Source organism: Protobothrops mucrosquamatus, unplaced genomic scaffold (assembly GCF_001527695.2).
Source record: "Protobothrops mucrosquamatus isolate PMUCROS unplaced genomic scaffold, P.Mucros_1.0 scaffold_311, whole genome shotgun sequence".
In the NCBI taxonomy this organism is placed as follows: Eukaryota; Metazoa; Chordata; class Lepidosauria; order Squamata; family Viperidae; genus Protobothrops; species Protobothrops mucrosquamatus.
The window spans coordinates 324,002-339,793 of record NW_015386387.1 but is presented as its reverse complement, the minus strand read 5'-3'; the positions used below and the strand labels follow the sequence as shown (position 1 = coordinate 339,793).

The 15,792-nt window shown below is 41.6% G+C and overlaps 1 protein-coding gene across 6 annotated transcripts in view; it reads left to right on the top strand.

Moving 5' to 3' along the window:
- The window catches only part of LRRFIP1 (LRR binding FLII interacting protein 1), a 234,461-nt gene that overhangs the window by 158,541 nt on the left and 60,128 nt on the right, over window positions 1-15,792 (top strand). For 5 of the 6 annotated variants that reach the window (XM_015832181.1, XM_015832180.1, XM_015832177.1 and 2 more), the window contains 2 exons: window positions 14,829-14,921; window positions 15,408-15,549. In XM_015832181.1, coding sequence (XP_015687667.1) covers window positions 14,829-14,921; window positions 15,408-15,549 — 235 coding nt within the window. The remainder of the gene's footprint in view (window positions 1-14,828; window positions 14,922-15,407; window positions 15,550-15,792) is intronic. The other variant, XM_015832178.1, reaches the window with a different exon arrangement.

The following is a 15,792-nucleotide window of genomic DNA, read 5'->3' as shown; positions in this document are numbered from 1 at the left end:
CATCTAGGTGGTTCCGTCTCCCTGCGGCGAGGGGGAGCGGTCCGGAAAACCAACCTTAGGAGAGAATGATCTGACCATGACAAGGGCTCAACCACTATCTCCCCTACTGTCAGATCACTCTGCCACTGGCCAGAGACAAAAACTAGATCCAGTGTGTGTCCACCCGTGTGAGTGGGGGTCTGAATTAACTGGGTCAAGTTAAGCTTCCCTTAAGTCCAGTTTGGTGAAAATTTTTCACTTGACCAGGTGACCTAACATGTCCTTCATCAACGGAAGGGGGTACACATTTTGCACACAGATAGCATTAAGCCCGCAGTAATCCACGCATAATCTAAGTGAGCCATCTTTTTTTCTCTTGGAAGAGCATGGGTGCGGCCGTGTATGACTTTGCCAGCTGAATGAAGCCTGTGCCAAATTCTTGTTGATGAAAGATCAGAGTTCTTCCAGTTCTTGGTGGGTCATCGAGTATAGCTTGGGTTTTGGCAGCTTGGCCGCAGGGACAATCTCATAGCACAATCCATGGGGTGATGGGGGGGGGAACACATCAGACTCTTTTTCACTGAACACTTCAGCTAGGTCCCAATATTCCTTGGGGATTGACGAATCCAGCTCCTCCCCTGCCAGAGCTTTCCCTGCACCTTCTGCTTTCGCTTTGCTAACCAGCGGCCCGTGGTGGCTCCTTATCACTTTTACTATGTCTTCCTGGCAGGAAAGTTTCCTCTGCATCTTCAACCGGTTTCACTCCCAGTCTATGGAAGGATTCCACTTCTTGACTCATGCAAGCCCCAGGAACATGGCTTCAGTCATACCCTGAGCCACAATGAATCGAATAGTCTCTACATGGGTTCCTATCTTCAGCTCCACTGGTTCACTTGGAAATGTGGCTGGAGCCCCCCTGCCATTGTTCCATCTAGCTGAGAGAAAACTATGGGGTTTTTCAGTTCCCTCAACCGCATTCCCAATTTTCCCGCCACACCAGAGTTAACGAAGCATCTGGTATACCCAGAGTCTAGTAGGGCAGTCAAGAATCCATTGAGCCCTGAGGAAGCCATCATTACTTCTGCGGTTATGGGGATGTTGGTGCCACTTACCATCGGGTTGTCTTCACCCACACTGTCACTCAGGTGCAGGTTTTCTGGTCAGAGTTCCTTCACCATCGTTCGAAAATGGGGTGAACTCTACAACCTCTACTCCTTTTTGGCCCCCTTCCTTTGGCTTAGGTGGACCTTTGTCGGACATAGGGTCGGACACTCTGCCGACCTTTTTGCCACAGCAGAAGCACACAGTGGGATCCCAACATGGCTTGACTGCATTGGGGGGAGTGCCTCCCCTCCCCCCTTTTGGGGTGCTTTGCTTTTCCGGAGCGTGGTAGCATCACCCTGTATGCTCATGGAATTCGGCCACGTACCACCCTTGGAGGGTCCACGAGGCTCCCTGGAACAAGCAGTTGTAGTATATCTCCTTATTAGGAGTTGGTTGAGGCCATTTCCCTAGCTGGCTGGCCAATCTCCAGAATTCTTGGACATACTACGCTACAGGCCACTTCCTGTGTTCAATGGCTTGGATGTGGGTCTCTGCTTGTCGGTCAGTGAGGGGGTCTTCAAATCATCTTCTCAAGGCTCGCATAAAGGTATCAAAATGATATAGTTTTTTGGCATTATCATCATGGAGCACTACCAGTCACTCTGCTGTGTCCCTATTTAAAGTTAGAGCCACACAGTCAATGCAAGCTATGTTGTCTGGGCACATTGTCCCATATTGCTCCATGTAATGCCAGGTCTTGGTCCAGAAGTACACCAGTCGCTTTGGGTTCCCATCTAACTTAACCATCAAGAGAGGTAGATGACTATTCCCCTGAACCAAGAGCGGACCTGGCAGTGGTGCCATCATTGGAGCGATTGCAGGAGCTGGTTGAGCCGCTGGCAGAGGGCCAAGTGCAACAGGTGCTGCAGCGGCTAAGGCAGCAAGACCCAGTGGCGGATCCACTGCCCCTGAGCTGGATGGTGGCACATTTCCAGCCCCTGGAATTTCTCCCTCAGTTGGTCCACTGCAGGGCTAAGGGATGCTGCTGGGAATTTCCAGTCAGTGGCGTCATCCTAGTCTGCGGCTTGTTGGGCTTTCCAGTGGTTCCCTTGCATGATGTTTACCCCTGGGGGGGTTCTTAGGGTTCATAGGTTCTCCCAACTGCCCAAGACCATTGGGCCTTCAGCCCTTGGGGGAAGGGGTGTTCCTCAGGCTGCTGCTATGGTGTGGCAGTTGGTGCCACAGGCTTTTCCCCAGTAGCCTTTGGGCAGGCGCTGGCAGCTTGGACTCCTTGTAGTGGTCCCAGAGTTTCAGATTCCGTTTTCTCCCCAGACTTTTTCTTCTGCTCCAGTTCTTTCCTAAGAGCAGACATAGTTGCACAACCTCAGTAGGTCATTTCCTCTGGGCTGGTTGTTTCTGCAGCTGCAGCTTAATGTCAACAGTCCCAACTCGGTCATCTAGCAAAGAAAGAGTCCTGACCCATTATTTGGCCAAAAGTTTACTTTACTGAAGCCAAAGTGGTTACAGAAGTACTGTGTTTTTCCGAAAGTAAGGCCTACCCTGGAAATAAACCCTAGCTTGATTTTTGGGGGTGGGCCTAATATAAGCCCTACCCCCAAAATAAGCCCTACTTTTGGGGCGAGGCACACTCCTAAAAATCAAACTAGGGTGGGGTGGTGGTGGTGGAGCTGCCCCACGTGCCCCACACCCAATTACTGTTGCAGCCAGACCTCTCCTAGCTGGCCCACTTCTTCTGTGGCGTCTTCTGCAGCCAGGCCTGCATTTCTCAGTTGCAAGCCTTTCCGGAAGGCCTCTGCAGCTGAGCTATGGATTCAATCCAGATGGCCTCTGCAGCCGAGTACCAAGCTATGGATTTAATCCATGTCTCAGTTTTGCAAGACCTCTGCAGCCAAGAACCGAACTATGGATTGAATCCATAGCTTGGTACTTGGCCGCAAAGGCCATCCGGAAAGGCCTGACTGTGAAATGCAGACCGGAATGCAGCTGCAGAATGAAGCTGCTCCTTCGGCCGCAGAAGAAGTGGACCAGCTGGGCGGGGCTGTCAGTACCGGAGGTAAGTGTAAAAGACATCCCCCGAAAATAAGACCTTGTGCCTTGGAGGCAAAAAAACCCAAGACCCCACCTTGTTTTTGGGGAAACATGGTGGCGAAGCTGGATCTGGTGTTTTTACGCACAAAGTATATAATTAACTTTCTATTTTCCCTGGCTATCGGCCTACAATCAGTTAATGTCCAATTGGGTGCTCATATATTGCTTGAGTAATGGACCCTCAGTTTGTGGGCTTTCCAGCTCTGCATTCCGAATGCTGACCTTCATCTGGCTGGTGCTTCTCAGGCCGGCATGGCTTGGTTTCCATCCCTTCCTCTGTTTCCTCCCTACATTCCAATCCTCTCTTCCCTCCCCCCTTTGCTAATTTCAGGCTGTCAGCTTACAATGGTTGGCTAGTAAAATGGCAACCATGACAGAATGCTTGTGACAACTCTGTATGAATTCTGCAAATTCACTGAGAAAGTCAGTCCATTGTGGATATAGGTTATTGGCATTTGAGAGTTATTACAGAGAATGGTCACTTTAGGGAAAGTAATTTAAGATATAAATTCCTCATCCTGTTACTGTGTTTCCCCAAAAATAAGACCTAGCCAGAAAATAAGCCCTAGCATGATTTTTCAGGATACTTGTAATATAAGCCCTACCCCAAAAATAAGCCCCAGTTAAGATTGTAAGCCAGATGGCCATATTTAGTACGTCTGTTGCAACACAGGAGGAGGCGAGCCTGACCCACCTAATATAGGCATGGAACTCTGTGAAGTGCTGCTGAAGGAAAAGGCCGGCCTTGGCCACATCTCCTGTTGACAGAGAGGCCTCTTGTGTACAAAAGCTATGCATTCCGCCATTGCCTTATGCGCTTAGCTCCTGCTGCCCACCCTCATCCTCCAGCTCCACCGCACGTGCGGGAAGAGCCTCCTGTGACGGCCAGCCTGACTCTGGGCGAGCCAGATTGCTTCAGCTGCGAGGAGCCTGGCCTAAGTTTTCCATTGCCCAGGCTTCCTGAAGATGATGGGAACTGCAGCCCACCGCAGCTGAAGACTTTAGCTGAGCTGCGAAGTTGAACACACCTGTAAAGCAGTGGTGTGCCCCAAATGAGCAAATGTTGTGAGCTTTGAGGATGCAAGTGTCTGTATTTCTGCAGATTCATACCATGCCTTCTCATAGGCATTCAAGGAGGCTAATCGTAAATACAAAGCATTTTTTTGAAAAATAAAGGGATACATTATAGTATTGATGATGAATGTAAATTAAAAGGCAGTTTCCAAAGCTTTCCTCCCCCACCGTGTGAAACCTGAGTTGCCTCCCAGAGTGGGAGGTCTTGGGATGCCCAGCTTTCTTTCCTGCTCTTCCGCAGAGGAAGAGAAAGCTGGCAAAACTTATGAGCCAGTGCAGGCTGCCTCCAGTGATGGTGAGAGAGACAAACTGATTATTTAGGTTCTGGCCAGCCCCCACTCTCGCCCGCCTACCAGATTCCCCAATCCAGGGCAGGTATAGAAAAGAGATAGCCTGAACGGTCTCCGTTCCCAGAACCCGATTATTTCTTGTTTTGGGGACCTTTCGGGGCACAAAGAGCCTGGAGGGCTTAGCGGACTAGAGGAGAAATCCAGAGTGCAGCTAAGTAAAAGGCAATCACTGGCTACAAAGAAGGACACCCCTGTCAAACTAATGTGAAAGTGTCTGCCATCGTGCTATGGCGGACCCGAGGCTGCAATGATCCAGAGAGCACAGGGAAGAGAAGATCTTTACAGCAGATTGTGACATTTGAAGTGGCAGATTATCCTGAAAACCGCAATGCTGATGTTCGCTTGGAAAAGTGAGTCCTGACTTTTTGGCTAAACGAGATCTCCAGCTGGGGGAGCGGGCGGCGACTCGGTAGAAGGAGCAGTGATTCAGCAGAATTTGCTCAAACGCTAAAGTGGTGAAGGAGGAAGGACAAAAGTGTTTGAACTAGCGGTGTGGTGGTGAAACGGGCGGACATTCTGGTCAGAATTTGAAGGAAAGGAGAAAGTGAAGGAGAAAGATCGGGTATACAAGAGTGACAGGAAAAGAAAGGAGAAGAAGAGAAGTGGTGAGAGCAGACGGCACGCCATGATGGCAATTGAGGTTTGAATGGACGAGCACCCTAACCAGAAAGTGGAGAGAGAACACACCGCTTTAATATAATTTTTGAACTGAGGGACCAGAAGAATTCTATTGATATTGATATTTAAGTTGAATAATCTGCTAAAATTGTTTAAAGTTGACTAAAAATAGAGATAGCTAGGATTAGTGGAATTGATTAATATTTAATACTTAATGCTACAAGGAGGATAAAAAGAGGGGGGGAACAAAACAAAAACAATAACAACAACATAAGATAGATAGTAAGTGGTTGATGTCTGTGGAAAAATATTTATAGAATACTGGGAGAGCAAAGTAGGATATTGAAAGACATGACCAGTATTACTACAACGACTTTAAAGGCAGGGAAAAAAACTGTATCAAATCCAACGATAACAACGGCTTCTCCTTCAAACCAATGGTCGACAGAAGGGCCACAAAAGACAGAAAAAACCAATACGACCCCAAACATGCAAACAATGCAAGCCACTTTGACGTTGATCCAGGAAACAATGGTTAAAATGCAAGAAACAATGTTTAGTAACCACGGAGAAATGAAATTTGATATTCAGAAATTGGATAATAAAATGAACTCAATCCAGGAAGCAATTCAGAAGAATGAACAAAAAATAAAAATAATAGAAGATAAAACAGAACAAACTGGGGAAAAATTAGATCTGGTGGATCAGAAAATGATGGCAATAAACAAGGACCTCGAAGATTCAATAATTCAATTAGAAATGGACCGGGCATCATTTTATTTAAGACTCCAAAATGTGATAGAGGCGAAGGATGAAGATTTAGGACAGACAATGGCAGGTATTATAGCAGAATCTCTACAAAGAGACAAACAAGAAATTATGAACGAATTGGATGAAGTTTATCAAATCCAAACGAATTATGCTAGACGCCACAAACTGCCCAAGGAGGTCCATGTTAGATTTGCCTGAAAGAAAATCCGGGACATAGTGTATAATATCACCTGAGAAGAACCAATGATTTATAAGGAGAAGGAAATTATTACATTGAAACAAATTCCTAGAAGGGTTCGAGAACAAAGTAAGGACTATTGCTTCCTGGCCGCACAATTAAATAAACGAAATATCCTATTTAGGTGGATACTTCTGAAGGGAATGTTTATTTCATGGCAAGGCAAGAAGGTTAAAATCGACAGCCTAGGGACAGCACAGGACTTCTTTGACCAGGTGATGGGAAATGAAGAGGATCAGAGCAGTAGGGAGGAGATGGAGACTGTAACCCAAGAAGAAGATCAAGCTAAAGGAGGAGTCTGGAAAGAGAGAAGCAAGGAAGAAAAAGAAAACCAAGAAATAAGAGATATTAAAACAAGATCCCAAATAGTTACAAGGGTAAAATCTGGTAGATAGATAACGGAATGGAAGATTTGAAATTAATATCAATAAATGTTAATGGACTAAATGCAGTGGCAAAAAGGAGACAAATACTAACAAAGCTAAGTAAACAAAAGACAGACATAGTATGCCTTCAGGAGGTACACATCCGAAAACAACATGAAAAATATTTAGAGTACAAAAAGTTAGGGACACTCTGTACAGCACTGGCAGAGAAGAAGAAGAAAGGGATGGTGGTATACATTAAGGAAGGGATAAAGACTAATCAAATTTATGCAGACCCAAAAGGAAGAACCCTAATGATGGAAATAAAATGAGGGCATACTCAATTCTTGCTGGTAGTTATCTATGTGCCTAATAAGAACCAGGGGGAGTACTATAAGAAACTGCATGAAAAGATAATTGCAATAGGCCAGGGCTTTTCAACCAGTGGTACGGGTACCACCTGTGGCACCTTGGCACCTGGCAGGTGGTACGCGACCATCCTAGAAAAGTGAGAGGGGAATGAGCTGAACCAGTGGCAGCACCACACAAGCCTGAGCAAGAGACGACTGGAGCTGCAGGGCTGTCAGGGCTCAGCGGAAGCACCAGGCTCAGCACCAGGCTCCAACTGGAGCTCGGCACTGATCCTGGTGTTTCTGCTCAGCCCTGAAGAAGCGCCGATCAGCTGGAATGTTGCAGCATCTCCAGGGTCTTGTGATTAACATTCAGATGCTTGGCAACTGATTCATATTTATGACGGTCACAGTGTCCCAGGGTCATGTGAAGTGACCAAAACCTGCTGCAACCACCCAGCAGATGGGGGGGAATAAAAACCAAACACCCCCCACCCCACCCCCGCTGCCAATCCTCAACAGAAATGCTCACAACAATGAAAACCTCGGAAAGGAGGAAGAGCGCTGCCGGGTGGGCAGGCAGGTGTCTTGCTCGGCTGTGGCTTGGGGGGGGCACTTTTTTCAGTGCCATTGTAACTTCGAACAGTCACTAAGTGAAATGTTGTAAGTTGAGGACCACCTGTACTTTATCACTTTTTTCCTTTTTTTGGGGGGGTCATCAAGTTTTTAACACCTAGGGGACTGGTGGTACTCGGATGTTGCCATATTCTAAAAGTGGTACAATGGGTGAAAAGGTTGAAAAGACCTGCAATAGGCCATAGGAATATATGCATTGTAGGTGACTATAACGGGATAGTTGATATCCAGAAAGATTATGTTAGCGATAAAACTAACAAAGAGTAGAAGAAATATATTACCAAAAACATTTTTTAGAATGATAGATGAAGTAAATTTGATAGATATGTAGAGAACCCTACATCCAAAAGAAAATGAATATACATTTTACTCCAACCCCCATGCATTGTGGTCTAGAATTGATATGCTGTGGATGAATAAGGAATTAGCTATAGAAATAGAAAAGATTGAGATCTCCCCAAATACGTGGGCAGATCATAATCTCCTTGAGATAAAATGGAGAGGCCAACGAAAAAAAAATCAAAAGATGGATACTAAAGCCCCAAATTTTAAAGGAAAAGGAATATATGGAAAGGATAACGAAGGAATTGAAATTATTCTTTAAAGAAAATAAAAAACAACATACTTCATTAACAAACTTATGGGACACTATGAAAGCTTATATAAGGGGGATAACAATAGCTTATATGGCAAAGAAAAATAAGGAAAAATGGAAGCAGCATAATATTCTAAAGGAAAAAATTGGAAAATTGGAGAATCAACTCCAAACAAAGCCAGGAGATGAATTAGTTAAACTTTGACGCTTGATAGACATAAGTTGAACATACTAGAGCAAGCGGAGATCGCAAGAAATTTAAAATTTTCTAAACAATTCTTTTTTGAACATGCCAATTAGACTGGAAGATGGCTGGCTTAAAAACTGAAGAAGGAAAAAGAAGGAAGGATTATCCAACAATTATATGATGAGATGGGGACCCTACAAAATAATGAAGAAGAGAAAAAGAAAATTGTACAAAATTATTACATGAACCTTTATAAACAAAAAGAAATAGCATTGGACAAAATTGATAATTACTTGTTGGAAGAAGGGATCACACCACTAGAGGAGGGAAAAAGAACAATGTTAAATAGAGAAATAATGCCAGAAGAATTGAGAGGGGCAATTTCAAGAATCAAGAATAACAACACACCAGGACCGGATGGCCTCCCAGGGGAAATTTACAAAAAAATGAGTGAGATTATGGAACCAATATTTTTGGAAATATGTAACAAAGCACTAAACGAAGCGAAAATACCGGAATCGTGGAGGGAGGCACATATCACCTTAATCTCGAAAGAAGGTACAGATAAAAACCAAATCAGTAACTATAGACCAATATCCCTTTTAAATGAAGATTACAAAATATTTATGAATATAATAGCAGATAGGCTGAAAAGAGTATTGAATGAGATAATACACCCGGACCAAAATGGCTTCCTCCCAAATAGACAAATAAGAGATAACACAAGAATAATAGTAGATATACTGGAATACTATGAAGCCCACCCAGAGAAACAAGCGGCCCTTGTTTTTCTGAATGCTCAGAAGGCTTTTGACAATTTAAATAGGCAATTCATGATTAGACAAATTAGACATATGGAATTGGGAAGTAAATTTGAAAATATGATAGCGGCAATATATAACATACAGAAGGCTAGGGTAATAGTAAATGGGGACACCACCAATACATTTCAAATAACCAAGGGGGTACGTCAGGGATGCCCATTGTCGCCACTTCTCTTTATCTTAACAATAGAAATACTATTAAATAGAATCAGAGCAAACCGAGAAATAAAGGGAACGAAAATTAAAAGAGAAGAGTACAAAACACAGGCTTTTGTGGATGATATGGTCTTTATTATTGAAGAACCTCTGAAATCCGGTCCCATTCTAATACAAGAAATAGAAAAATATGGGGAAATATCTGGACTTAAAATTAACAAAAGGAAAACCAAAATGATAGTTAAAAACTTAACAACAAATCAGAAAAAAGAATTAGAAAAGGAAATGGATTTACAAATAGTTAAAAAAATTAAATACTTAGGGATATGGCTGACTGCGAGATGTTCGTCCCTAAAGGAAGATAATTATATGGTATTAGTCCAACAAATAAAGAAGGATTTGGAAAAATGGGGGAAGCTACAACTATCACTTTTAGGTAGGATTGCGACTATTAAGATGAATATTCTACCCAAATTATTATACTTATTTCAGACAATCCCCATACCATTAGACAAGAAGTTTTTTGGAGAACTCAATAAAATTATTACAAAATTTGTTTGGCTAGGGAAGAAGGCGAGGATAAAATTACTTTCTTTCCAAGACAGTAGAAGTAGGGGCGGCTTTGGACTCCCGGCGTGGGAATTCTACTACAAGGCAGCAACTCTGGTCTGGATAAGAGACTGGGTTAACTTAAATAACAGGAGAATCTTAACTCTGGAAGGGCACGATTTACAGAAGGGGTGGCATGCCGTCATGTGGGACAAAGGAAACGGGACACACTCATATTTCTATAGACATAAAATAAGAGATGCATTGTTACGAACCTGGGAGGTATAAGGAAAAAAAATTATAGGAAAATTCCTGGTTGGTTATCCACCATGGAGGCAATGATCCACCCCAATATGTTAGATATAAGCAAAATGCCCAGATACTCTGAAATTCTAGACAAACAGGGAAAGCTCAAAAATAATCAGTTATTAAAAGAACAAGGAATATCCATTGATTGGTGGCCATATTTACAACTGCAAGATACAGATACAAGAAAGATGTGGAAGAGTATGGAATTGACACAGAACCAAAACAACTAGACAAACTATTGATAGGCCCTGAAGGAAAATTAATATCTAAAATATATAATTATTTATTAGAATTTGACAGAGTAGAGGAGATGGTGAAAGAACCGATGATTGCATGGACAAAAAACATAGGACACAATATAGAATTAGAACATTGGAAAAGAATTTGGAATAAAAATTACACCATAACCAAATCTGCTGCATATAAGGAAAATCAGTATAAAATGTTATACCGCTGGCACTTAGCCCCAGCAAGTCTGCGAAAATGTACCCGAATCAAAGCCCAAAATGTTGGAAATGTAACCATCGTCAAGGTACCTTCTTTCATGCTTGGTGGTCGTGTCCCGAAGCGAAAAAATACTGGACTAAGATACAAGGGTGGCTACACGAGCTAACAAAATGCCAAATAGAACTAAACCCGGAAACATTTCTCCTGGGAATACTTAAAAAGAAATTTGACAGGAAAATAAGATATTTGATTCTACACATATTAACTGCGGCAAGAATTGTGTTCGCGCAATACTGGAAGAATGCAATATACCACCAGAGGGATTGATCATTCAGAAGATATATGAATGTGCTGAAATGGATATACTCACTTTAGAACTAAAAGAAGGATGATTCAGAATTTTACGCAGTTTGGGAAAAATGGTATATATGGATAGATAATAGAAACAAAAATTGGAAACATACATAAGGTTACTGTGAGTTAGATATTGAATGTATATAGTGTATACATTGTATAGAATGTTGATCCGAAGTATATAAAAATGACACAGTCTGCTGAATATGTATTAGAGTTGTATAAAGGAAAATGGTAATAAAAATTACAAAAAAAGAAAAAAAAAGAAAAGAGGTAGCCTCTGCTTGCCTCTGTCCCCGGCTCTCTTGACATTCAGGCCACCTCAGGCTGTGCTCCGCCCAAGGGGCTGGTGGGCTGCGGCTGCTGCTGGATACCATCAGCCCCCATGTGCTTGCCGCCTGGCTCCTGTGTGCTCACCACCTGGCTTCTGTGCACGCTCTGGGGAGAGTGCCCAACCAGGCTGATGTGATGAAAAAAAATAAGTCATCACCTGAAAATGAGCCCTAATGGGTCTTTTGGAGCAAAAATTAATATAGGACCCAGTCTTATTTTTAGGGAAACATGGTAGTTGAAAATGAGAAATGCTACTTTGACACTATTAGTGTTTGCAGCTTTGATAGCAGGAGGCTATGTGATTATTTCAGCAGTCATTGAGATGAAACTTTGAAGTCCTATTTCTTTTTTTCTTCTTAGACATTACAGAATAGTGCATAAAGGAGTTCTGAATGTTCAAGGATATTGACTGTCTACAAGTGTCTCAGCTTCATAATTCTGAAGTATTTTGAGAAATTGTGACAAGAGGAAGTTGCTGGAAGTGGACCAATTCACAGATAATATCAACGAGAAGTTGCTAAGAATTGTGCCCTGTTTTCAGCAGATGGGAACAAAGATCACTTATTTTTTCTAGGCCAGAAACATCTTTACATGTTTTCGTTCATATAATTCTGGTAGTAGCAGTAATGGGCTGTGTTTCCCTGAAAATAAGATCCGGTCTTTTTTCTTTTTTCTTTGCCTTCAAAAGAGGCGACATCGACAACCCCACCCAGTCGGCCCACTTCTTCTGTGGCGGCTCGCTGCAACTTGGGCATGTCACCCCCAGCGTCCATTTAGCTGTCCGGGGCCTTCAGGAAATGCCTCTGCAGCTGAGAATGGAGCTCTGGATTGATGCACACATCAAATGGAAGCGTGTGCATGACAGGCAGCAAGTGGCCACAGAAGTGGGCTGGCGAGGCAGGTATTGGGGCATGGGAGGCCTGGCTGCAATGGTAAGCGGGTGCTTACCTCCCACCCCCGCCCTAGCTTGATTTTTAGGCATACACCTCATCTCAAAACTAGGGCTTATTTTGGGGATAGGGCTTATATTAGCCCCACCCCCAAAAATCAAGCTAGGTCTTATTTTCAGGGAAACACGGTATATCTGTGGTTTGTGAACTTGTAGATGTTCCTTTCTTGGGAGCTACTCAAAGTTTAAAATACCATCTGGAGCCTGGGTGACATCTGAATATATGTTTCTCTGGATGGTGGGTATGTTGTCTTGGCCTATAGGTCAAGAGATGATGTGAAGCTTCATGTATCTTCTCTTATTCAATGTGAATGATAGCCATACTATTAGCACTATGTGTCACTGACTTATTTGAAAAGTTGGATGAATCAGCTGAATCCACTGCTGTAATTTAGACGACCATGCATCAGCTGGTGCAATGTGTATTATGAGACTTTTTACCGCCTACCTAAGGAAACAAATGCTGCTTTGAAGCTTCTCAGGCGGTAGTGCATATTTCATGTTTTCATAGTCCTTTAGATAGTTAGGAGATGTATTAATTGACTTCCTTCTGTTTCTTTCATGCATTTATTGTATCTTAGCAGTTAATTCTATTATATTTGAAATAAATTTCTCTGACTGAAAGGTTGTGTTACTTCTCTTCAGAAAAGAACCAAATTTTGTTGCCTTTGCTGCCTTCTTCATTCTACAGTAAACTGAATAATATCAAAGGAAGTCTTTCCATTCCATGTCTTTCCATTCCCTAACAGCAATATTTAGAAATCTACCCTTTAGCCAAGAACATCATTAACCAGTTTCTCAAGGTAATCTGAAAACTAGAGTTCAGGAATTCCCTTAATGCATATTATCAATAAGGAAGGCATACTAAAATGAATTGTAGCAAAACAGCTTTTAAAAGTGTCTGAAATTGGTTGGCCGTTACATTCCCAAGCACTTTTTGTTTAAAAAAGGGGGACAGGTTTTTTTTTAAGATGATTCTAGTATTTAACTCCAACAATGTGATTAAAATAACTCTTTCTGTTAGAGATTTATTAATGAAAGGATAGATGAGCAAGTTGCAGACTGGTCTTCTTCAAATTTGTTTTCATCATCCTCAAGAACATTTAATATCTGCAACTAACAGTTCCACATCATATGTCACTGGATTGATCATTCTGTGTTATTTAGCCTTCAGCAGAAAGAGAGTTGAATAGTTTCCTTTTATTATAATATAGTTAATACTTGTCCTTAAAAGTGAATTCTAGATTTAAAAATCTTTGGTCATAAAGACTTTAGAGCAGAACTAAATATTTTTCATTAATATGCAACACATTACATTTGCATTACACATAATACTTTTCTGTTACTTTAAAGTAATGAGTTTGCCAACTCTAGTGGTAGTAGAATTCACTGACTGCCAGAATGGAAGGAGGAGTTCCCTGTTGCAATTCTGAGTGGTATTGTTAGAGAAAGCTATAAAGCCATAGCCATAAAAAGAGATTGTGAAGAAATTCAAATAGAACTAGGCTTGCCTTGATAAGTGAGTGGCAGTTTAGGGCTGTGGTGGCGAACCTATGGCATGCGTGCCACAGGTGGCACACAGAGCCCTCTCTGTGGGCATGGGTGATGTCGCCCCAGTCCTAGGCCTTCAGCTGGGTTTTATAAAACCCTTTTCACTTTAGGCCTCCGCTGCCGTGTACAAAAAAAAAAAAGGTTCAGTCACTCAATCAATTTCATCTTCTCGGGGGGAAAAAAAGATCTTGCAAAGTTGGAATTGATTGGTTGAACTTTTCAGTCCCACCCTGTCTGCCGTTACCATCGCAGCCCGCCCACCCAATGGGCCACACCTACCCAATGGGCCACGCCCACACGGCACCCGACAATACATAAGTGGGTTTTGGGTTGCAGTTTGGGCACTCGGTCTCTAAAAGGTTCGCCATCACTGGTTTAGGGAAACCATTTTTAATGGAAATTGAAACATGAAAACAGCTATTAACAATAGCACTTAGACTTATATACTACCCCATAGTATTTTGTAGCATACTTTGAGCATTTTACAAATGTCAGCATATTGCCTCCCCCCCCCAAAAAAAAATCTGGGTCCTCATTTTATCTACCTTGGATTGATGGAAGGCCGAGTCAACCTTGAGCTGTTCAGGATTGAACTCCAGGCTGTGGGCATTCTAACCACTGCACCATCAGGGCTCCCTTAATGTCATTTAAGAGAAATTTCTGTAAATAAGTATTACTTCTTATTTTATGCAAATCTTTTATTTTGTGGATACAAAGTTTCTGATTCTTATTGCTAACTTCTTTACTCTTTATTTATCTACTAGCTGTACCCAGCCACGCGTTGCTGTGGCTCAGTCTGGTAAAAGTGTGTGTTGCTTTTACGTCCAACAAATGGTGCTGTTTTGCAAAAAAAGCATGTTTTTACCTGTCACAGGTGTGACATCTATATAATATAGGTATATATAAAATTTCAAAGCAATCGGTGAAGAACTTTCGGAGATTTAAGATTTTGAACAAACGAACATTTACATTTTTATTTATATAGATTCTCTTTTCTGATTTTACTGTCTTTATCTTCTGCTTCTTCGTTAAATACTTAGGCATTAGAAAGGCAGAAAGTTTTCTTTGATTCCCTAAGAAGTGAGCGAGATGATCTTAGAGAGGAGGTGATTTTACTGGAGGAACAATTGAAGGTATGATGAAGCAAGCAAACAAACACAAGCAAAAAATATAAAGTATAAAAGGTAGTAGTATTAAATAATAGCATTTTATTTCTGTGTACCAGAAAGAAGTTTTCCTTGGGTGTTCCATTATTTGATGAGCTTAAACTAGCTGTGGCACATCATTGTTTTCTTAACTAATTGTATTCTCTCATTATGCTGCTCATGAAGTGCATTCAGCAACATTTGGAAATTAGGAAAAATTGATATTGGACAAAAACATATATGTAAACATTTCAAGCTGTAGCCCGAAGTTGTATTATGAATTGTTTTTTCTTAGGTTGTAGCATAATCTGTGAATATCACCACTTGCTGCAAAAGTTTTAGTACTGTTATCTAATTATTTATTACATTCATACTAGTCTCATACCTTGCATTCATGTGATTTTATTATGCGGGATTTCAAACATACTTTATATGGAAATAATGTTATAAATATATTTTGTTTGGCATTCACAGCAATATGGAATAATCACCAATTTTGGAATAGTTACCAATGGAGAAATCTCTGATTGTCTTGCTAATGATGGACTATCAAATTCTTCCAAGGTTGTTTCAGAGACAAGTCATGCCTTTAAAGTATCTGAGGATTGTACAGAAGGTAAGCCATTTGCATTGTACTACTAAGATACTGTATATGATCTTTTTTGCTTGAAAATGTTTATAATCTACAATAATATTCTGCATGGTCTATACATGTTAACTTTTCCTTAATATAACAATAACTTAAGGCCATTACATATTCTTTTAAGTGAGGTTTTTTGGTGAGAAAAGTTTTAATTGTTGTTTAATTCCCAGTTTCAGGAAAACTAATATACCTATTGTAAATATCATTTTAATATAT